The sequence below is a fragment of the Callorhinus ursinus genome, unplaced genomic scaffold (genome assembly GCF_003265705.2).
Source record: "Callorhinus ursinus isolate GAN/ISIS: 27379988/994484 unplaced genomic scaffold, GSC_fseal_2.0 scaffold61, whole genome shotgun sequence".
NCBI lineage: Eukaryota > Metazoa > Chordata > Mammalia > Carnivora > Otariidae > Callorhinus > Callorhinus ursinus.
In genome coordinates, this window is record NW_027397123.1 from 518,966 (window position 1) to 542,853 (window position 23,888).

General features: G+C 40.2%; 1 protein-coding gene across 10 annotated transcripts; it reads left to right on the forward strand.

Moving 5' to 3' along the window:
- Nucleotides 1–1,025: 1,025 nt before the first annotated feature.
- Nucleotides 1,026–22,784, forward strand: LOC112810667 (uncharacterized). Of its 10 annotated transcripts, none has more exons than XM_073885108.1 (6): nt 1,026–1,335; nt 1,859–1,925; nt 6,342–6,396; nt 6,653–6,779; nt 7,529–7,627; nt 19,552–22,784. In XM_073885108.1, the coding sequence occupies exons 3-6, from the start codon at nt 6,352–6,354 to the stop codon at nt 22,410–22,412; spliced, it is 3,132 nt and encodes a 1,043-aa protein (XP_073741209.1). In that variant the 5' UTR covers nt 1,026–1,335; nt 1,859–1,925; nt 6,342–6,351; the 3' UTR covers nt 22,413–22,784. The 10 variants fall into 10 exon arrangements, with proteins under 10 accessions (XP_073741209.1, XP_025710177.1, XP_025710180.1 ...); XM_025854392.2 differs by having other exon boundaries at nt 1,026–1,233; XM_025854395.2 differs by having other exon boundaries at nt 1,026–1,233; nt 1,859–1,890.
- Nucleotides 22,785–23,888: the final 1,104 nt, after the last annotated feature.

Below are 23,888 nucleotides of genomic sequence, written 5' to 3' on the forward strand. Positions count from 1 at the left end.
TTAGCTGCCTTGTTGAAGATTGTTTGACTGTATGTGTGGGTTTATTTCTGGGCACTCTATTCTTTTCCACTGATCTATGTGTCTGTTTTTATCCTAGGACCATACTGTTTGATTACTAGGGCTTTATCATATAATTTGAAGTCAGGAAGTGTGATGCCTCCAACTTTATTCTTCTTGCTCAAGATTGCTTATTCCAAGTCTTTTGTGCTTCCATCTGAATTTTAGGATTTTTTTTCTATTTCTGTGACAAATGCCACTGGAACATGATAGGGATTGCATCAAATTTGTCGATCACTTCGGGTAGTATAGACATTTTAACAATATTGTTCCAAACCACGAACACGAGCTGTTCCTCCATTTATTTTTGTGTCTTCTGCCATTTCTTTCATCAAGTATAATTCATGCACCTCCTTGGTTAAATTTGTTCCTAAGTTTGTATTGGTTTTAATGCTATTGTGAATGAGACTGTTTTTTTTTTTTAAGATTTATTTATTATTTATTTTTGAGAGAGTGAGAATGAGAGAGAGAGAAAGAGTACATGAGAGTGGGTAGGGTTAGAGGGGGAAGCAGGCCCCTCGCCGAGCAGGGAGCCCGACGCGGGACTTGATCCTGGGACTCCAGGATCATGACCTGAGCCGAAGGCAGTTGCTTAACCAACTGAGCCACCCAGGCACCCGAGACTGTTTTCTTAATTTGTTTTTCAGACAGTCTGTTGTTAGCGCACAGAAACACAATTGAGTTTATATCCTGCAACTTTACTAAATCCCTTTATTCCACGTTTTTTGGTGGAGACTGTAGGGTTTTCTATATATAAGACGGCCTTCTTTAATAGTTAAGGTCGCTTGCATTTTTCTCCAAGACGAGAAAAGTAAGTTACAGAGGCTCTAACAAGCAATGCTCTCTCAGGGGAATCCTCAGTTACCAGCAGTCTGCACCTGCGCACTCCTGGGGGCGGGGAGGCTGGAACTCCCACAAACCACTGGGCTGAGCTCCGTTAGGGGCAGGCCTAAGTTGCATGCCGGGAACAATCTGAGCCGCAGAACTCTAGGCTTCCGAGGCATTTCCTCTTTGAGACTGCATTTCCCAGGGGCCACCACGCCGAATTAGCCGCCACTTCCGGCACCCGAGGGTCGATGTCCTGGTGGGGTGAGGCCCCGAGGTCGAGGAAGGACGCCGTGGCTGCCAGAGGCCTCTACTGAGCAGGACCCCAGCCGGAGGGACCCGCCAGTGTGGGTGGGCAGAGAGAGGCGCTCAGGACAGGGCGCTGACAGGCACCCGAAGGAGTTTCGGCAGAGCGCGCGCGCGCAGCGAGCAGAGGGATTGTGCGACCGTAGTGTGGGTGGGGGGGTATGCGTGAGGGCGCGCCTGGTGCAGCGGTGCTGCGGGGACGGGGACGGGGGGCGTGTGGACGCTGAGCGCGCTTTGCTATGGCTGTGTGTGTGTCTGTGTGTGTCTGTATGTCTGTCTGTCACGGGGACCTGTGGCCCGCCTCTTCGTCCGTCTTCTCTCCTCCCAGCCACGTGGCTGCAGCATACCAATGGCCCCAGTAGGGAGGCCAGATGCTGAGCCTAGAATGAAAGCTCCCCCCCAGAAAGCCTGGGCCTGGACTTGGGATGGGACTCTTAGAGCTGCAAGTGCCTGTCTGGGGCCCCCACGGGGGCAGCTACATGTTCAGAACTACCGCATTCTCAGAGTTCTGTCCCCAGGAACCAGCTTCGAACTCGGGGATCGAGTCCTCCTTTTACTCCCATCCCATTTTGTGCGAAGTAAGGGAGGTGTGGCCCTGGAGGGTGCTTTCAAATTTAGTCTGCGCTTCAGGAAAAGCCTGGGGTCTCATGCTCCCCTTCTCCTTCCCCAGTCGCACCATTATCCAAAAGGACCCCGAGAAGGGTGAGAGTATTATTGCTGCACCTCTAAAGTCAAGGGTGAGTTCCTGCTTTGTTTTGCATAAGAAATGCGTTTTTGTTTTTAGAATATAGAGGTTCCAGTAAATTTTCAGGAAATGTAGGGAGACGTGCAAATTGATACCCCACCATTTGGTCCCCCATTGCCCCTCACCTCTTCACTTAATATTCACTTGGTAAATAATTTGGTAAATACCAAAAGCAGTTTGGTAAATTGTTCATATCTTCTTGAGCACTCCCTTTTTCTAAGATGACACGGAAATAAAACTCCAGTGATTAATGCTAAAGCTTTATTTTAGACTCTGATTTGGTAAGAAGGAAATTAGTGTTTAGGTGGAATCACACACTGGATATCTTTTGGTCTTTAAGGGCCTGCTTTCCAAAGCAAGGGAACAAGGGAGATGGTTAGTTGATTTTAGTCAGTCTGAGGCTTTCAGAAATGGGAAAGTGATAGCAACAGAAGTTGGTATCAGTAAGAGCCAGGATTTTTCCAGGGCGTTCCATCAGTTGAAATTTGTATTATTGTCCATGTCTGTTTGAAGTTTGGCAGCTCGAGTTGTGTGTTGGGCTTCCTTTTGTGTGGATTGAGAATCATTATAGTGTGGTTGAGAGTAGGGGCTGTGGATCCAGAGTATCTGGGTTGAAATATTTCTCTCTCTGGCTGTCTCAGGTTTGTAATTAACGTCAGATGAGTTAATACGTATAAAGCCCCTTAGAGCAGTGTCAGACATACAGTAAATGCTTGATATGTTTTAGCTGTTGTTTATGTGTGTTTTAGCTCATTCCTCTCAATTTCTATACAGCAGGGGCATTAGGAATATGTGATCCATGGTGATTGCTGCCTGCATATTAAGAAAACAAGTGAGATGCTCAAGTGATATAGATTCTTGGGCTGCCAGGGTGGCTCAGTTGGTTAAGCATCTGACTCCTGATTTCAGCTCAGGCCATGGTCTCAGGGTTGTGGGATCAAACCCCGTGTGGGGCTCTATGCTGGGCATTGAACCTGCTTAAGATTCTCTCCTTCTGCCCCTCCCTCCCCCTCTCTCTCCCTCCAAAAAAAAAAGGAATAAAAATGCTTAACCTGAGTTGTTGTGATTCCATTTATAGTCTCAGAGGACCACAAATCCCTTGAAATAGTATACCAAAGTGTTATGGTGGACTTTATGGGGAAAGTATATAATTTCATGGGATTATTCAAAGTGTGCATGACCTAGAAGGCTTGGATTCATCAGTGCAGATCAGTAGTTCTTAACAGGGGGTGATTTCGCCCTCCAGGGGATGTTTGGTAATATTTAGAGGCAACTTTGGTTTCCACAGTGGGGGGCAGTGATAGAGGACAAAGATGCTACTAAACATTCTACAATGTACAGGATAACCCTCCCCACCATTCTCCCCCACAACAAAGAATTATCTGGCTTAATACGGCATTCATGCTGAGGATGAGAAACCCTGGTCTAGCATTAAAAGACTGTGATACTTGGAGTGATATTTAAAATGATCTTGTACAAATTGAGTAGTTAAGCAAATCACACTAGACTCCTGTGATGGGGTATTACGCACTTAAGAAAATTATGTTCATAAACAATCATGAAAAGAGAAAACATTTGATCTCGTGTTAAGCAGTATTCATGTTAGGAACGGTAGTACCCAAGATGTTGTATATGAATCGCATTTACTAAGGGAGGGCAATCTATAAGGATTCTCTCCAAAATTATGTTTTCATAGAATGAAGAAGAGAACCGAGCATGGTACTGTGTATATCCCATGCATTTCCTTACTCAGTCTGCAGGTGCCACTTACCTGCATTATGTTCTTTAGGAGAAGAATCTTGAACATGAAAATTTCTAATTATATTGGTGAGATACAGCCAAAGGATGTTAGAACTGGTCGCTGTTACTTGTTATAGTCACATTGATATCTTTGTTGACTCTCATGACAAGCTCGGTTCTTTAATGATTGGAAGTACCCACTTCCTGATAGCTCTGTTTTTATTTTTATTTTAATTTGGAAGTAACTCTTTTGTGGGGTTTTGTTTGTTTGTTTTGGGGTTTTTTGTTTTTTTATTTAGAGTGTGTGAGCAAGGGGAGGGAGGGGCAGAAAGAGAGAGAGAAAATCTTAAGCAGGCTCCATGCTCAGTGTGGGGCCCGATGCGGGGCTTGATATCACAACCCTGAGATCATGACCTGAGCCGAAATCAAGGGCTGGACACTTAACTGACTGAGCCACCCAGGCGCCCCTTTGTTGTGTATTTTTGATGATGGAATAGTGCAAAACTATTTTCTTTTTTTTTTTTCTAAAGATTTTATTTATTTAAGAGAGAGAGAGAGAGATAGAGAGCACGAGAGAGAAGAGGGTCAAAGGGAGAAGCAGACTCCCCGCCGAGCAGGGAGCCCGATGTGGGACTCGATCCCGGGACTCCAGGATCATGACCTGAGCCGAAGGCAGTCACTTAATCAACTGAGCCACCCAGGCGCCCAAAACTATGCTTTTTAAGGAACTTAAGAAGAAAGTTAAAATTATAGTACCACCGTCTAGAGGTAGTCATTATTGATGCTTTGGTTTATATTTTTCCAATTATTTTTTCTGTGTGAATACAAGAGTTTTGTTTCTGTAGAATAGAATCAGAATCAGTTCGAAAAACAAATCTAATCAAGTCATCGTTTTCATTCATTTCTGGGTCTGTGAGAGAGAGCATAATACCATTGCCTCTCCTTCTGAGGCTTCTGTGCTGAAAGGCTCCTTTTCTCCTTGTCTCTTTGCTAATGTGATTCTTTAAGAATTGCATTCTCCAGGCTAAGCTCTGAATATTCTAAGAAAGAGCAGGCCTTACACTATATTTTATGACTTACACAAGAAAAAGGGAAACAGTGGAGTTAAGTTTCTTTAACAAGTGTAATTTTCTTTATCCTCAGCAATAATGATGACACATATTAACTGCTAATATTAAGCAGTTAATATGTCATGTGTCATTATGTATGTGTCATTATGTACTTCCATTGAATTTTCTTAGTGTTCTTTTAGGTTTCTTATTTCTCCAGCACAGAAGGTGAAGTCTGAACAAGAATAAGTGTATAGCAGGGGATGACAAAGCCTATCAGAAAAAGTCATTTACCGTACTTTGAGAGTTTACGGGAAATATGCCTCTTTTGGTCTATAGAGTCACCACGCTTTGACCAAATTATAAGCCCATGGGATTTGTATAGAATTAAAGAAACTGTTGGAAATTCTAAATCTGTTAAATGCAAAGTGACTAATAGTGGAAGATGATACAGTGGCTCTTGAGGGAATACTGTGGCTGAAATGATAGGTTTAGAAGAGGATGTGTGAGACTATCAAATGTATGTAAGACATTGCTCAGACATTTTTTCTAGAAATTATTGTAACCTGCTCAGATAAATGTAGACATCTTAGTGTTGGTTCAAGAACTGGGAAATGAAACAAACCCGTTAAGTAAAAACAAGAGTTTATTAGAATATCCTGAGTTTTTCCACGTTTGTAGGGAAGTTGTCTAAGTAAAAGGTTGCCTTTCATCTGATTTGGAGAACAGCTTCCTCATAGGAAAAAACATACATATATTTAAACATACACATACATATATGTATGTGTTTATAAATATAACTGTATATACATTCCAAGTTAACGCCTTGCCATACAATTATGAAGCACTCTTGAGCAAAAAGTAGAGAATTGGGGCCACAATACAGTGACAAGAACTGTTAACATGACATATAATTTTCTAGAATTTTTTTCTGTCAATGTCTGTTAGTCTTCATATATATACATATATATTTTATAGATGTAATCATATTCTGCATCCTATTTTGTAACCTGAGTTTTCTGCTGACCGTGTATCTTGAATATGTAATGACTACTTAGTATCCCATTGCATGGATGCCCTGCCATATTTAACCAGTTGGCTTCGGTGGACTTAGAAAGCCAAACGCTGCCTGAGCAATCCCATCTACATCCTTCCAATTTTCATGCCTTGCCCCACTTCTTCCAATCCTGAGTTCACAAAGAGGTTCTGATTTGGATAATGTGACCCCTTCTCAGCCCTGCAAGGTGGGACGGGGGGAGGACGATCTGCACCGAGCAGGATGGGGAGCCCAGTCCTAGGCCTAGTCATGTGTCCCAAGAATGGAGGATCCCTCATACTCCCTCATATTTTGGAGGATGGGTTCCCCAGGCCTTGGGGGAGAGCTTGTTTTGTTCAGGCTGCTCATGTTTCATGCCAATTTGTATGGGGGAGGGTAGGAGGAGAGGTGGAGGGAGGAAGGGAAAGGGAGATTGTGTGAAGCAGAGAGGGATAGAAGAGGAATTTTAGGGAGTAGTTGGGACATAGAAATGGAAGAAAAAATTGTTGTATTAATTTGAGTCCCTTAGAGAGCACCGAGGCACAGCTTGGCTTAAGCCCTTCTTTTTTTTTTTTCTATCTAGGAGGGGAAGCATGAGGAAGATGGACCAATTTTATCATTCTAAAAACATGGCCTATGTAAGTTGGTATTTCTTCTCCTGAAATATGATGACTTCACATTTTTTTTTTAGCCATTCTCTGCCCTGCGGGGATCAGTAGGTTATCTCACAGCACACAGCAAGTTTGCTGTGCAGCAGCAAGATTCTTCCAGAACTTGCAGGCACCCTGCAAAGCGCCATATTGCTCATCCTGCAGCGCGGTTCTTCATCTCCTCTCTGTTCACCGCAAGTAATTTCCTTCAGTGTCCTGGTAATGCATGTGTGTGTGGTTTCAGGGATCTCTGTCATTTGGGGAAGTGGCCATCAGCTTCTCCCAGGAGGAGTGGGAGTGCCTGGACCCTGCTCAGAGGGCCTTGTACAGGGACGTGATGTTGGAGACCTACAGCAACCTGGTCTCTCTGGGTAAGACTATCTCCCCCAGTAGTAGTTCATTCTCAAGATTAATTAAAATTACAATAAAGGGGTGCCTAGGTGGCTCAGTCAGTCAAGCGTCTGCCTTCAGTTGAGGTCCTGATCCCGGAGTCCTGGGATCAAGCCCCGCATCAGGCTCCCTGCTCATCGGGGAGCCTGCTTCTCCCTCCCCCCACCCCGTTCATGCTCTTGCTCGCTGTCTCATTCTCAAATAAATAAATACAATCTTTAATTAATATATACAATAAAATTAGTATTGAACAGTTATAATTAATAATTTAAATTTTAATTTAATTTCATAATTTAACTTAAAACAATAATTTAATAAATTATTAGTGTCTCTTCTCTGGAATATTGGCTTTCTTCACTGTGAGTTTCAGGGCTTTTAAGAAATAGCTGAGTTTCTTCTTATTCCCAAGGAAATCGTTTGGAATTTGTCATGTTGAAAACGGGCATGTCCGTTTTTATAAATTTAGGGGCGCCTGGATGGCTCAATTGGTTAAGCGTCTGACTCTTGATTTCAGCTCAGGTCATGGTCATGAGATTGAGCCCCGTGTTGGGCTCCACACTGGGTGTGGAGTCTGCTTGAGATTCTCTCTCTCCCTCTCCCCCCTCCCCTCTAAAAAAATATTACTACAAATTTAACCAGATCTCAACCATTTTGTGGGGCTTTTTTTGTATATTTAAAAAAATTTTTTTCTACATCGTGTCATGTCATTTCTTTTTTTTTTGTTTTTAAGCAGGAAGTTCCATTTCTAAGCCAGATGTGATTACCTTACTGGAGCAAGAGAAAGAGCCCTGGGTGGTTGTAAGGAGAGAAACAAGCAGATGGTATCCAGGTGAGTAGGGGAGAAGCCAGCAGAGGGGGTCAGAGAGGGGTCATACCCTTGAGATGTGGTTTGGGAAAATGCCTTCAAAGACCCAAGGCCTGTTGGATAAAAATGCCCGAGATCTGAGAAGGAAATAAAGATCACACAGTGTGGGCTTTCAAGGGAACTCCATCTTTTGCTAATCATCTCTAATTTTTGTTCTTTTATTTCCTCTCCTTTTAGTGGAGTGAGTGCCCTCTTTCCCAGTGTAACCTTTTTTTTTTTTTTAAAGATTTTATTTATTTATTAGAGAGCGTGTGCCCATGAACAGGGGCAGAGGGAGAGGGAGAGCGAGAACCCCACGCAGACTTCCACGCTGAGCATGGAGCCCGTCGTGGGGCTCGATCCCACGACCCTGAGACCATGACCTGAGCTGAAATCAAGAGTCAGACACTTAACTGACTGAGCCACCCAGGCGCTCCCCTCCCCCAGTGTAACCTTTTAACATATATTTTGCATCCAGCTGCTTTCCAGCTCTGCTTTTGCATTTAAATTTCTGTATGTGTTTCCAGTGTCTAAAAAATGTTTTCATATATTCAGCAAAGATTTATCGAGGGTCCACTCCAAGCAAAGCACTGTGCTTGGCACTGTCTGTATGGTGAAATGAACATGACTGATAGACTCATGCTCTCATGGACTTTACCTGCAGTTGGCAAGACATGGATCAATCAAGTAAGCAGATGAGTAAATCAGTACTGTCAGGAATGATGCTGTGCAGACAAGTATATAGGAGCAATGAAGTGAGAATGACAGGCTTGGATGGTTAAGGCATGTCTTGAAGTGGGCGTGCTTGCACAGAGTCGTGAAGGAAAGGTTCAGGCCACAAATCAGGGCAAGAGCAGTCTAGTGTGAGCGGGACACCCAGAGGCCCTGAGCGGGAGCAATAAGAAATTTCGAGCAGAAGAGGTGAAGGGATGGTGGGAAAGGACGTCAGGGAGTTAGGCCAGGACCAGATCCTACAAGGTTCTGATCATCACTGTGAAGAACATAGAATATTTTCCAAGAGTTAGTTAGAGCCATGTTCTGATCTATGTTAAAAGTTTTCCTCATTTCATTTTCAAACAAACTAAGTATGACAAGAATACAAAAAGCCACATAACACAAAGAACTGCATGATTAAATATCCTAAGGTACCTGTACACCTTTAACCACCAGGTCGTGAGTTACGGTTTTGCCAGCTCTCCTGGAAGCCTATTGTGGTCTCTTTGCAGGAAAGGTTTTTCTCTAGAGCTTTGTTGTCTGAGTGAACTTCTCCAGTTTGATTTTGTTTTCCCTGTCATTTTAAAAAGTCTTTTAAGTCTCTTTTAGATTAAAGGTTCCTCTTGAATTTTTTTTAAAGATTTTATTTATTTATTTTTTTTTATTTATTTTTTTTAAAGATTTTATTTTTTATTTATTTGACAGAGAGAGACAGCCAGAGAGGGAACACAAGCAGGGGGAGTGGGAGAGGGAGAAGCAGGCTTCCCGCGGAGCAGGGAGCCTGATGTGGGGCTCGATTCCAGGACCCTGGGATCATGACCTGAGCCTGAAGGCAGTCTCTTAACCAACTGAGCCACCCAGGCGCCCTTGATTTTTTTGTTACCAGGTTTTTCTTGATTAAATTAGATCATTTGTCACATAGTTTCACACCATCTGGATTTTGCTGATGGCATCTTGGTGGTATGGAGGAACATGTACCTCTGTCTATTTCCTGTAAAATGATAGTTGGGTCTAGAGCTTACTCAGACTTTTGGGAAACTTTTTTTTCCCCTAGGTGATGATGATATTCTTCAGTCCACTGGCATGTGATATCTGGATTTCTCATTTTAGTAATATCTGCAGCCACTGACAGGCAGTTACTATGTCCCTTAATTCATTAGAGGTTGTAAATTGGTGGATATTCGAATTCCGTCTTTTATTCTTAATTAGCTGGAATGCACCTGTAAAAAGAAACTTTACATTAACTGTTACTCAGTTATACAGATCATTTGGAAAATTGAAGATAAATATTCTTTTCCTTGGTTTACTAATTTTCTGAATAATGAGTTGGTTTCTGACATCCTTTCAAAGGTGACCCATTTTGGGGGCACCTGGGTAGCTCAGTTGGTTAAGCGGCTGACTCTTGGTTTTGGCTCGGGTCATGATCTCAGGGTCCTGGGATCACGCCCCGTGTTGGGCTCCCTGCTCAGTGGGGAGACTACTTCTCCCTCTGCCCCTGCCCCCAACTTATTTTCTCTCTCTCTCTCTCTCTCACTCAAATAAATTGAGTAAAATCTTTAAAAAAAAAAAAAAAAAGAAAACTAGATTCACCAGTTGTGAACATTTGGCCACCTTTGCTATATGTATTTATGTATCTAAATGTTTGAAACCTTTTTTGCTGGACCGTGTGTAGGTCTAAGTCACTGATATTGTGACATGTGTTACCTAAACATTTCACTTTGCATCTTCTAAGAATAGGAAAGGTCCTAATAACCTTTCATTATTCCTAATTAGCTTCATTATCTTAACCCAAATAACATCATTGTCACACCTCAGAAAATCACCATATTTCAGGAGTATCGTCTACAATACAGTTCACAGTTAAATTTCTCCCATTTCTCTTTAAAAATTTTATTGTGTTTGTTTGGTTTTGTGGGAGTGTTTTTCAGTTTAAGATTCAGTCAAAGTTCATGAATTGATTTATGGATAGGTTTCTTTTTAAAACATTTTATTTTTACTAATTCTTTTTATTAGTAGGTTTCTTTAGTCCCTTTTTATCTAAAGAGCTTTTGTGCCTTAAAATTTATTTTAACTAAATTAAATTTTTTTTTTTTTTTACTTTGGCTTTTCTCTCTCTCTTATTTTTGAGTCTAAGTCCAGGCTCGTTTACTTAAACCATGACATTCTGAATTTATGTGATTTAAAATTTTTTCTCATGATTTGGTTTTGAAAGCGCCACAATAGATTCTAGTAGCATCATGTGAAGAATCACATAACGTCATGTCTCTGTATAGATTACTGTGATTTTGGTCAACCAAGTATGGCTTTCCATTTCCAAAGAAATGAATAATCTTTGATATTGAGTTTTATAATGATTTTATTGTGGCCAGAGAATATATTGATATATCATTATATATATCACGATATTATATAATATAGGATATGATCATATATAATATAAATGATTTCACTCCTTTGGAGTATGTTGAGAGTGCTTTATTTTATAGCTCAGCATATGGTCAGTTTTTATAAATGTTCTATATGAATGCAAAAGGAACATGTGGGGTGCCTGGGTGGCTCAGGCGGTTAAGCGTCTGCCTTCGGCTCAGGTCATGATCCCAGGGTCCGGGGATCAAGCCCCACGTCAGGCTCCCTGCTGAGCGGGGAGCCTGCTTCTCCCTCTGCCCCTACCCCTGCTCGTGCTTTCTCTCTGTCATTCTCTCTTGCGCTCACTCTCTCAAATAAAATCTTAAAAAAAAAAAATGTAACCCTCAGTCACACTCTCCAGTAATTCCCACCTGACTGCTTATATTTCCACACTTTACACATACACATTTAGCTGTTTTATGTTGTTGTTTCTGTTGTGCTCACACAAGATCATACTGAAGTTGCTGTTTTATTGCCTGCCTTTGTCAGTCAGTGGTTCTCACCTATCACTATGTAGTGTCCTCTGTGCTGTCACTGTCTTACGTTTGTGCTAGAGCAGCATTGCTTCTACAGACACCAAAAACGCAACAGTACGATTCTTCTTCCAGCTGTCAAATGGGTTCTAAAGAACTCGAGAGGAAAAGATGGTCTATTGTATTGATATTACTGTTTCTTTTACTCTTATTTCATTCCTGATGCTCCAGATTTTTTTTTTCCACTTTGTTCTAGAGAACTTTCTTTATCAGGTCTTTTATCTTACTTTTTTTTTTTTTTTTGAGAGAGGCGGGGAGGGGCAGAGGGAGAGGGAGAGAGAGAGAGCGAGCGAGAATCTTAAGCAGACTCCAGAGCCTGTGTCAGCCTCAATCTCATGACCCTGAGATCATGACCTGAGACAAAATCAAAAGTGGGACGCTTAAGTGACTGAGCCACCCTTGCTCCCCTTCATCAGGTCTTTTAGACTCAGTCTGCTGGGGACAAATTCTTGTAGTTTTCTGTCATTTAAAAATGTCTTTATCTCAGGGGCGCCTGGGTGGCTCAGTTGGTTAAGCAACTGCCTTCGGCTCAGGTCATGATCCTGGAATCCCAGGATCGAGTCCCGCATCAGGCTCCCTGCTCAGCAGGGAGTCTGCTTCTCCTGATGCTCCCCCCTCTCATGTGCTCTCTCTCTGTCTCTCATTCTCGCTCTCTCAAATAAATAAATAAAATCTTTAAAAAAAAAAGTCTTTATCTCATCTTTATTTTGGATTCATATTTTATCAGGATAGAGAATTCATGGCTGGATTTTTCTTCTAGTACTTTAAAACATTGTGCTACTTCCTTCTCATTGAAGCCTGTAGGCACGGAATCATTATTCAGGAATTATGTAGGCAATGTGCCGTGGTGGTGGTTTTTAGGTGTTTTCAAGTAAATTTTCATTTGTTGTTTGTTTTTAGCAGTTGATTATGATAAGTTCGGGTGTGGAGTTTTGTTAGGGGCTCAGTGAGATTTTTGAGTCTGCAGGTTTATGAATTTTGCCACGTTTGGGAAAGTTTTGCCCTTTTTTCTGCAGTATTTTTCCAGCTGTGCACACTTTTCCTCTCCTGGGACTCGGGCAGTATGAATGTCAGCACTTCCAGCATTGTCCTCCTGCTCCCTTCTTGCTGTGCTTCTTTGGTTTTTATTCTTTTCTCTTTCTCTTGTTCAGGTTGGATGAATCTTTTGTTCTATCCTAAGTTTATTGATTCTTTCCTCTGCCTTTTCCATTCTGCTACGGGATGCACAATATTTTAATTTTAATTATTATAGTTTTCAGTTCTAAGTTTTACTTCGTTCTTCTTTATATCCTCTGTATATTTCTCTTTCTCTTTTTTAAAGTATAATTAGCATACAGTGTTGTATTAGCTTCAGGTGTACAGTATAGTGATGCAAGAATGCCGTACATCACCCAGCACATCACAGTAAGTGTGCTTTTGATCCCCTTCACCTGTTTCACCCATCCCCCTCCCACACTGCCCCTCTGGTAACCACCAGTTTGTTCTCTATATTTAAAGAGTCTGGTTTTTTGGTTTGGCTCTTTTCTTCTTTGTTCATTGTTTTGTCTTTTAAATTCCACATATGAATGAAATATGATATTTGTGATATGATCATATATATATATAATATAAATGATTTCACTCCTTTGGAGTATGTTGAGAGTGCTCTATTTTATAGAAATTATTTATAGAAATAAGAAGGACTTATTTCACTTAGCATTATACCCTCTAGCTCCATCCATGTTGTTGCAAATGGCAGGATCGCACTCTTTCTTACGGTAGAGTAACATTCCAGGGTATCTAGGGATGCCTGAGTGGCTCAGTCAGTTAAGCTTCTGCCTTTGGCTCTGGTCATGATCTCAGGGTCCTGGGATTGAGCCCCACATCAGACTCCCTGCTCAGCGGGGAACCTGCTTCTCCCTCTCCACTCGTGCTCTCTCTCGCACTCTCTCTCTCAAATCTTTAAAAAAAATAGTCCAGTGTATCTATAAACCACATCTTCTTTACCCATTCATCTGTGGATGGACACTTGGGTTTCTTCCATGTTTTGGCTATTGTAAATAGCACTACTATGGTAAACATAGGGGACCATATATCTTTTCAAGCTAGTGTTTTCATATTTGGGTAAATACCCAGTAGTGGAATTGCTGGACCCTATGGTAATTCTATTTTTAATTTTTTGAGGAACCTCCATACTGTTTTCCACAGTAGCTGCACCAATTTGTGCACGAGGGTCCCTTTTTGTTCACATCCTCGCCAACACTTGTTATTTCATGTGTTTTTTTATTTCAGCCCTGATAACAGGTGTAAGGTGATACCTCATTGTGGTTTTGATTTACGTTTTTCTGATGAGAGTAAGGTTGAGCATCTTTTCATGTGTCTGTTGGCCATCTGTATATCTTCTTGGGAATAATGTCTATTCAGGTCCTCTGCCCACTCTTTAATTGCATTATTTGTCTTTTTGGTGTTGAGTCATATAAGTTCTTTATGTATTTTGGATATTAGCCCCATATCGGATATATTATTTGTAAATACGTTTCTAGGAATTTATTTCTTCTAGGTTTTCCATTTGTTAGCATATAATTTTTCATAGTATTCTTTTATACTTCTGTGATGTTTGGTGTTACGTCTCCTCCTTTGTTTCTGATTTTTTTATTGGAGCCCTGTCTCTTGTTTTTCTGGGTGAGTCTGGCTAAAGGTTTATCAATTTTGTTTCAAAGAACCAGCTCCTGGTTTCATTGCTGTTCCATTATTTTTTAGTCTCTATTTCATTTATTTCTGTTCTAATCTTTATTATTTCCTTCTTTCTGCTGGCTTTGGGTTTTGTTGGTTCTTCTTTTTCTGGCCACTTTAGGTTTAAGGTTAGGTGGTTTATTTGAGGTTTTTCTTTTTTCTGGAGGTAGGCCTGTATTGCTATTATCTTGCCTCTTAAAACAGCTTTTGCTGCATCCCAAAGATTTTGGACCATTGTGTTTTCATTTTCATTTGTCTCCATGTATTTTTTTATTTCCTCTTTGATTTCTTAGTTCACCCATTCATTGTTTAGTAGCATGTTATTTAGCCTCCATGTATTTATGTTCTTTCCAGATTTTTTCTTGCACTTGATTTCCAGTTTCATACCATTGCAGTTGGAAAAGATGCATGATGTGATTTCAGTTTTTTTGTATTGAGATTTGTTTTGTGGCCTAACATGTGATCTGTTCTGGATAATGTTCCATGCGCACTTGAATGTGTATTCTGCTATATTTGGTTGGCATGTTCTGAATATATCTGTTAGGTCCATCTGGTCCAATGTGTCATTCAAAGCCACTGTTTCCTTGGGTTGATTTTCTGCCTGAATGATCTATCCATTGATTTAATGGGGTGTTAATGTCCCCTTCTGTTATTGTATTACTGTCAGTTTCTTCCTTTATGTCTGTTAATAGTGGCTTTATGTATTTAGGTGCTCCTATGCTGGGTGCATAAATATTTACAGTTGTTAAATCCTGTTGTTGAATTGTTCCCTTTATCATTATATAATGTCATTCTTTGTTTCTTGTTACAATCTTTATGTTAAAGTGTATTTTGTCCAATATAAGTATTGCTACCACAGCTTTCTTTTCACTTCTGTTTGCATGGTAGATGTTTTTCCATCCCTTCACTTTCAGTCTGCATGTGTCTTTATGCCTTATGTGAGTTTCTTGTAGGCAGCATATAGATGGATCTTGCTTCCTTATCCATTCAGTCATCATAGTCTTCTGATGGGAGCATTTGGGCCATTTACATTTAAAGTAATTATTGATAGATATGTACTTATTGCCATTTTGTTACTTGTTTTATGGTTGTTTTTGTAGTTCTCTGTTCCTTTCTTCTTCTCTTCCTCTCTTCCCTTGTGGTTGGATGGCTTTCTTTAGTGTTATGCTTGGATTCCTTTCTCTTTATTTTTTTGTGTATCTATTATAGGTTTTTGATTTGTGGTTACCGTTAGGTTCATCTTATGTATATAGCAGTGTATATTAAGTTGGTGGTTGCTAAAATTTAAATCCATTCTAAAAGAACTAAATTTTTACTCCCCCCATTCCATTTTATGCATATGATGTCATATTTTACATCGTTTTATTTTGTGACTCCCTTAGCTGATTTTTTATAGATATAATTGATTTTACTACTTTTGTGCTTTAACCTCCATACTGGTTTTATAAGTGATTAATCTGCTTTTATTATATGTTTGCATTTACCTGTGAAATTTTTTCCTATCATAATTTTCTTACTCCTGATTATGGCCTTTTCTTTCCATTCAGAGAACTCCCTTTAACGTTTCCTGTAAGGCTGGTTTAAGTGATGAACTCCTTTAACTTCTGTTTGTATGAGAGACTATCGCTCCTATTCTGAATGATAGTCTTGCTGGGTAGAGTATTCTTGGTTGCAGGTTTTCCTTCCAGTACTTTGAATATATCATGCTGTTCCATTCTGGCTGCAGTGTTTCTGCTGAAAATCAACAGAATAGCCTTAGAGAGTGTCTCTTGTATATAACTTTTCTTTTCTCTTGATGCTTTTAAAATTCTCTATCATTACTTTTTGCCATTTTAATTACCACGTGTCTTGGTGTGGACCTTGTTCGGTTAATTTATTGGGGGCTCTCTGTGCTTCCTGGATCTAGATGTCTGTTTCCTTCTCCAGATAGGGAAGTTTTCAGCTATTATTTCTTTTCTTTTCTTTTCTTTTCTTTTTAAGATTTTATTGATTTATTTGACAGAGAGAGAGTGTGTGCACAAGTAGGCAGAATGGCAGGCAGAAGGAGAGGGAGAAGCAGGCTTCTTGCTGAGCAGGGAGCCCAATGCAGGGCTTGATCCCAGGACCCTGGGATCATGACCTGAGCCAAAGGCAGACATTTAACTGACTGAGCCAACCAAGCACCCCTCAGCTATTATTTCTTCAAGTAAATGTTCTGCCCCATTTTTCTCTTTTCTCCTTCTGGGATCCCTATAATGCAAACGTTATTATACTTGGTGTTGCTGAGTTTTTTTAATCTATTCTCATTTTTTATTATTATTTTTATTTTTGCTGTTCAACTTGATTGCTTTTCATTACCCTACCTTCAAGGTCCCTGATCCATTCTTCTGCTTCCTCTAATCTGCTGTTGATTCCCTCTGGTGTATTTTTATTTGTCATTTAGTTTTTCATCTCTGATTAGTTCTTTTTAATATTTACTGTTTGTTTTCAAAGGTCTCACTAAGATCATCCACTCTTTTCTCAAGTCCAGTGAGTATCTTTAGGATGATTGCTTTGAATTCTTTATCAGATACATTGCTTATCTCTGTTTCATTTAGCCCTTTTGCTGTGATTTTGTCCTGTTCTTTTGTTTGGGACATTTTCCTCTGTCTTCTCATTTTATACAACTGTATTTGTTTCTGTGTATTAGGAAAGTCACTTACAGCTTTTGATCTTGAAAGTAGTGACCTCGGGGCACCTGGGTGGCTCAGTTGGTTAAGTGTCTGCCTTTACGGCTCAGGTCATGATCCCATCAGCCCCACATCAGGCTCCCTGCTCAGCAGGGAGTCTCCTTCTCCTTTTCCTTCTGCTGCTCCCCCTGCTTGTGCTCGCTCTCCCTCTGTCAAATAAATTAGTTAAATATTTTAAAAAAGAAAGAAAGAAAGTAGTGACCTTATGAAGGTCCTATGGTGCCCTGGGGTACAGTGTCTGTCATTCACCAGAACGAGGTGCTTCAGGGGTGTCTCCTATGTGGGTTGCCTGTGCTCTGCTCTTGTGGCAGAACCTGTTTTGCCTTCAGCCCATTGGCTGCAATGGCCCATTTTGCCTGTTCTGGGCAAGGTTTGGTCTCTGTGCTGTTAAGGGGTCTGTTGGGGGCCACTGGGGGCTTGCAGTTCGGTGGTGTCAGTAGTCAGACTAGATGCCTGCTCTCAGCCTGTCTGCTGGGGCTGTAGTTGTACCAGCTTGCAAGGCACTCTCCCTGCCTTGCCCTCTGAGAGGGGGCAGGTCCTGTTGTTCACTGGTGGGCAGGGCTGGCAGTCAAAGTGCCTACTCCTAATCCATCTGCCAGGGCTGAAGTCGCACTGATCAGCAGGGTACTCTCTGTACTGCTGACTATAAGGTTCAGTTGCTGGAACTATGGGCACACCGGTGTGTGTCGTTATCCTTCCGCTCTCCACAAAGCGAGAGTCACTTTGGAGTGGCACTGGTCCCGACTGGTGCTGCTTGCATGGTGTGTTGGGGCTGGAGCCCCTTCAGAGTGGGGTGGGTTGGATGGGGCAGATCCTCAGGAGAATGTGAAGGTGGGGCATGCAGTGCTAGCAAGGTAGGTGCTGTGTGTTTGCACTGGTTCCCTAAAGCTTCCAGCTATCTAGGCAGCGGTTGGGGGTGGGCAGGGAATGGTTCCACCAGCTTTTTTGTTCTTGGGGAAGTTTCCTAAAGATTCCCATCCCTCCAGCACACATTATGAGATTAGTAAATAAATGTTCTTTATGTATACCTTAGGCGCTTTTCAAACCGCTGCTTCTCTGCTGTTTTCTCAGCAGGTTGGTTGTTATGCTGGCTCTTAAAGGATAGGGACTCAAGTTTCCTGTCACCCTCTGGCTCTCCCAGAACCTAAGCCTACTGAAGTGTACCCAGAGTTAAGCCCCACTGGTTTTCAAAACAAATGTAATGGGACTTATCTTCCCAGTGTGGGTCCCCCATACCTGGGGTGCCTGGTGTGGAATCTGATCCTCTTGCTTCTTTGTGTTTGTGGTGTCCCTCCTGTTTGTGGTTATTCTTACTGGGGTTTCGTTCCCAACTGCATCTCCACCCCACTCTCTGCGATTGCCTGTGGGAAGTCTGTTCTGCCATTCTCAGGTCATTTTCATAGTTACACTGATGTGGCTGTTATCTAGGTGTGTCTGTGGGAGGAGGTGAGCCCAGGATCCTTCTACTCCACCATCTTTTCAGAACTCTCCCTATATCCTCTGTATTTTTGTTGAGATTCTCTATTTTTCCATTTGTTTCAAGAGTATTTGTGTTTGCTTATTGAAACATTTGCACAATTATGGTTTTAAAGTCTTTGTCAGGTAATGCAAACATCTGTCATCTCAATGTTGTTATCTGTTGATTTTCTTTACCTTTGTGATATATTTCAGCAGGCAGTCAACCTAGTTAAGGTTCAAGCTTCAAGTTTCTACCTGTTTACTGTGGTTTGTTTTCCCATTGTGACATGTACATGACCACTTGGGCTCAGATACGCATCTGTTCCCATTTGAAACAAGTAATATGAGAATGGTTCTATTTATCAATTTTAGTAGTTTTGAATGAATGATTATTATGATAAGCCTTTCCCAGTGCCTCATTTTTGCATTATATACCTTTATTCTCAGCCTTACTTCTTTTATCAATAGTTTTCCAATTACTTAACACCTGTTGTGTGCTATGGGCTTATTATTTCAGTGGTGAATGCTATCAGGATTGTGTCTGCTCCTGGGCAGATTTAGGAATAAGAAAATACACAGAATGAAAAATGAGCTAATGAATGAATGAACGTATAATTAAAACAGAATTGTGAAGGCAAGGAATGAGACTCTTGAATAGAGAATAGAGGAGAGGGATATAGATTAGATGGGGCCAGCAGGTATAGCTGTTCTGAGGAAGACATTTCTTTTCAGTCTTAAAAATGAGAATGTTGTCTCCTACAAGCAGCTCAGGCCACAGGATTCTTGGGTGATTAAACAGTCTGACCAAAGCATGAAGATATTGAAGAAAGGTTATATGTTTGAAGCACTGAAAGAAGGCAGTGTGGTAGAGATAGGGTCCAAAGGATGACAGTGGCTTCATAGGTGGTCTTGTTATCCGTGGTAAGGGTTTTGGATTTTAGTATAAGAGTAAAGACAAACCATTCAAAACAGTTTTAAGTATGGATCTTTGAACTTTGATCTGCATCAGAATTATCTGATAGAGATGTTAAAAATACAGCATCTGATGACTTATTCCTAAAAATTCTGATTCTGTGCATCTGAATTGCTTGAATATCAATATTTGTAACAAGTCTCCCAAAGGATTTTGATTAACACCTAAATTTCACAAAGTTAATCTCTTCCCCTATTATGAGCATCACCATCTAACATAAACTTTCTTCATTTTTGGAGCTCTTCTTACCTTTTTCAAATTCTCTGAAAGTGTATTATGTATACTTCAATATATATTTAAAAAATTTTTCTGTATGTATATTTTTAGAGTTATATATTCTTTAGTGGATTTTGTGCATGTGTGTACAGGAAGATAAAATGTGTTTGCTTTCTCCTTTTCTTTCAGATTTGGAGTCAAATTATGGAGCTGAGAAGTTATCTCCAGAAAATGATATTCATGAAATAAATTTGCCTAAACAGAGTATAAAGCAAATAAGTAAAACTCTTGACCTTAAAACCTCCAATTTTAGAAATGACTCAAAATGCAGAAATAGATTTAGGGGACAACAGGGACATCAAGAGGGGTATATCACTCAAAAGATAATAAGCTATGAAAAGATGCATACTTCTACTCATCATACTTCTCTTATTCACACTACAGATAAGCCATATGAATGTAAGGAGTGTGGGAAGTACTTTAGTCGTGGTTCAAATCTTATTCAGCATCAGAGTATTCATACTGGAGAGAAACCCTATGAATGTAAGGAATGTGGGAAGGCCTTTAGACTTCTTGTCCAACTTACTCGACATCAGAAATTTCATAGTGGTGAGAAACCCTTTAAATGTAAGGAATGTGGGAAAGCTTTTAGTCTTCCTACCCAGCTTAATCGCCATGAGAATATTCATACAGGTGAGAGACCATTTGAGTGTAAGGAATGTGGGAAGTCCTTTAATCGTAGCTCAAACCTTGTTCAACATCAGAGTATTCATACAGGCATAAAACCATATGGATGTAAAGAGTGTGGGAAAGGCTTTAATCGTGGTTCAAATCTTGTTCAGCATCAGAAAATTCATTCTAGTGAGAAGCCCTTTGAATGTAAGGAATGTGGGAAGGCCTTTAAATATCATTACCAACTTATTGAACATTGTCGAATTCATACTGGTGAGAAACCCTTTGAATGTAAAGAATGTGGGAAGGCCTTTAGTCTTCTGATAGAGCTTGCACGACATCAGAACATTCATACTGGCAAGAAGCCATTTAAATGTAAGGAATGTGGCAAGGCCTTCAGTCGTGGCTCGAATCTTGTTCAACATCAGAGTATTCATACGGGTGAGAAACCATATGGGTGTAAGGAATGTGGAAAGGCTTTTAGACTTCACCTACAACTTTCTCGGCATCAGAAGACTCATACTGGTGAGAAACCCTTTGAATGTAAGGAATGTGGGACAGCCTTCCAATATCAGTACCAACTTATTGAGCATCAGCGAATTCATACAGGTGTGAAACCTTATGAATGTAAGGAATGTGGGAAAATGTTTCGTCGTGGTTCAAACCTTATTCAACATCGGAGTGTTCATACTGGAAAGAAACCATTTGAATGTAAAGAATGTGGGAAGGCCTTTAGACTCCATATACAACTGATTCGACATCAGAAATTTCATACTGGTGAGAAGCCCTTTAAATGTAAGAAATGTGGGAAAGCCTTCAGTCTTCTCACCCAGCTGAATCGCCATGAGAATATTCATACAGGTGAGAAGCCATTTGAATGTAAAGAATGTGGGAAGTCCTTTAATCGTGTCTCAAACCTTGTTCAACATCAGAGTATTCATGCTGGCGTGAAACCATATGAATGTAAAGAGTGTGGTAAAGGCTTTAATCGTGGTTCAAATCTTGTTCAGCATCAGAAAATTCATTCTAGTGAGAAACCCTTTGAATGTAAGGAATGTGGGAAGGCCTTTAGGTATCATTACCGACTTATTGAACATCATAGAATGCATACTGGGGAGAAACCCTTTGAATGTAAGGAATGTGGAAAGGCCTTTACTCTTCTGACACAGCTTACTCGACATCAGAACATTCATACTGGTGAGAAACCATTTAAATGTAAGGAATGTGGCAAGGCCTTCAATCGTGGCTCGAATCTCGTTCAACATCAGAGTATTCATACTGGTGAGAAACCCTATGGATGTAAAGAATGTGGAAAGGCTTTTAGACTTCACCTACAACTTTCTCGACATCAGAAAACTCATACTGGTGAGAAACCCTTTGAATGTAAGGAATGTGGGACAGCCTTCAGACATCAGTACCAACTTATTGAACATCAGCGAATTCATACAGGCGTGAAATCCTATGAATGTAAGGAATGTGGAAAGAGCTTTAGTCGTGGTATAGACCTTAGAGTACATCAGAGAATTCACACTGGTGAGAAACCCTTTGAATGTAAAGAATGTGGAAAGGCCTTTCGACATCACTACCAATTTCTTGGACATTACCGAATTCATACTGGTGAGAACCCCTATGAATGTAAGGAATGTGGGAAATGTTTTACTTGTGGTAGCGAACTTAGAGTACATCAGAGGATTCATACTGGTGAGAAACCATATCAATGTAAGGAGTGTGGGAAGGCCTTTAGTCGTAGCTCAAACCTTATTCAACATGTTAAAATTCATACTGGTGAGAAGCCCTATGAATGTAAGGAATGTAAAAAGGCCTTTAGCAATAATTATGAACTTACTGTACATCAGAGAATTCATACTGGTGAGAAACCTTATGAATGTAAGGCATGTGGGAAAACTTTTAGACTTAGTTCAGTCTTTACCGCTCATCAGAGAATTCATACAGGTATGAAACCCTATGAATGTAAAGAATGTGGAAAGACCTTTAGTTGTAACTCAAACCTTATTCAGCATGAGAGGATTCATACTGGTGAGAAACCTTATGGATGTAAGGAATGTGGGAAGGCCTTTAGACTTAGGTCAGTTTTTATTGCCCATCAAAGAATTCATACAGGTCTGAAGCCCTATGAATGTAAAGAATGTGGGAAAGCCTTCACTGTGAATGGTCAGCTTACTCGACATCAGAAAATTCATAATCGTCAGAAGTCCTATGAATATGAGGAATGTGGGAAAACCACTGGATATGAACAACTTAACATCAGAGAGTTCATAGTGGCAAGAAATTCTATGAATATAAAATGTGGGAAGACCTTTCATCGTGGACTGAGATTTGCTCAACAGTACAGTATTCCTGCTGGTGAGGAATTTTGAGTATGAGTGACATGGAAAGATTTACAGTCACAGCAAACACCTTAGTGTTGAGAGGACATTCTGGTGAGAAAGTTTATAAAGAAATACAGAGTAGCCTTCATGTTCACAATTTACTAATCATAAAAGATATATTCCTAGGTATGTTAATTTCATACACTTAGAAAAGCCTTCAAACTCAAACTGGAGGAAAACTGTTGTTGGAACAAATGTAAGCTAACGTCTACCTGAGGCAGATGCTTTATCACCATTGCCATTTCACTACCTGTGTGACATTAGGTGCCTATCCTCTTTGTGCATCATTTGTAAATGGCAACAAAAGTGAGTACATACTAATGCAATTACGGGAATAAAGGTGTTCTAGTACACACAAAATCCTTGAAAGAGTATTTGGCACATGCTTGTGTTCATAAAGAACAGCTTTTATGTTTCATTAGCATTGTTGGTGACGGAAATTGCATTATTGTGAATAGTTTAGAAAAACCTCATCCATTCCTTAATTATTAAATTTTAAATAACTTGTTCTGTATAAGATTTCATGGGAAGTAAAGAATACAAGAGGATTTTCATTAAGAGTTTATTCCTTAAGTTACATCAAAAAGTTAATTTTGGAAAGAAACCCTAGGGATTTAGTGAGTGAGGAAATGTTCAAGAATCAGGGAGAGTTCATTTGAAGTGATTTGTCTATAAAAATATCAACTGGCAGAAAATGTGTAATTTATGTCTCTGTCCAGGAGCTAAGATAAATATTAGTAAAAGAATAGCAAAATAAAACCTATCCATTTATATATTCTTCAACTTTATCTTGAAAATTGCTGCACATATGAAAAAGTTGAAAGAATGAACACCCATATACCCCTTTGTAGATTCAGAGTTGTTAACAATTTGACATTTTTCTGTATATTTTATGTTGTACCATTGAGAATATGTTTTAGACACCAGGATACTTTCCCCTTTATTACATCAGTGTGTATCTCCCGAACGTAAAGACAACCTCATATATAGCCATAGTACCATCATCACCCTTAAGGAAATTTTCCATAATTCCACAGTATCTTATCTCATCAGTTTCTTCATTGGCCTCTAAGATGCCATTTACAGGGGTTCATCTTCTAAGAATGCATTCCAGATTCTGTACTGTATTTGGTTGTTAGCGCTCTTTATTCTTTTTTAGTCTGTAACAGTGACTCACATTTTCTTGGGTATCAGAATCATCTGTGGATCTTAGTAAAAATACAAAGGTCCAGGTCCACTGAACCTCTGTGTTTGTTCTAGCTTTCCAGGGGATTTTGGTATGCACTATAGAGAGCCACGGATCTAGAACATTTCTTTTTCAAAAATTCTTAAATAATGTTGACTTTCTGAGACGTCCAGGAAAATTGTCTGCCATTTGTTTAGATTTTATGTTTCTGTATAGTGTCATTTAGCCACCTTCTATCCTTTGTATTTTCTGTACAAAGAAGACTGGGGGGATGGTGC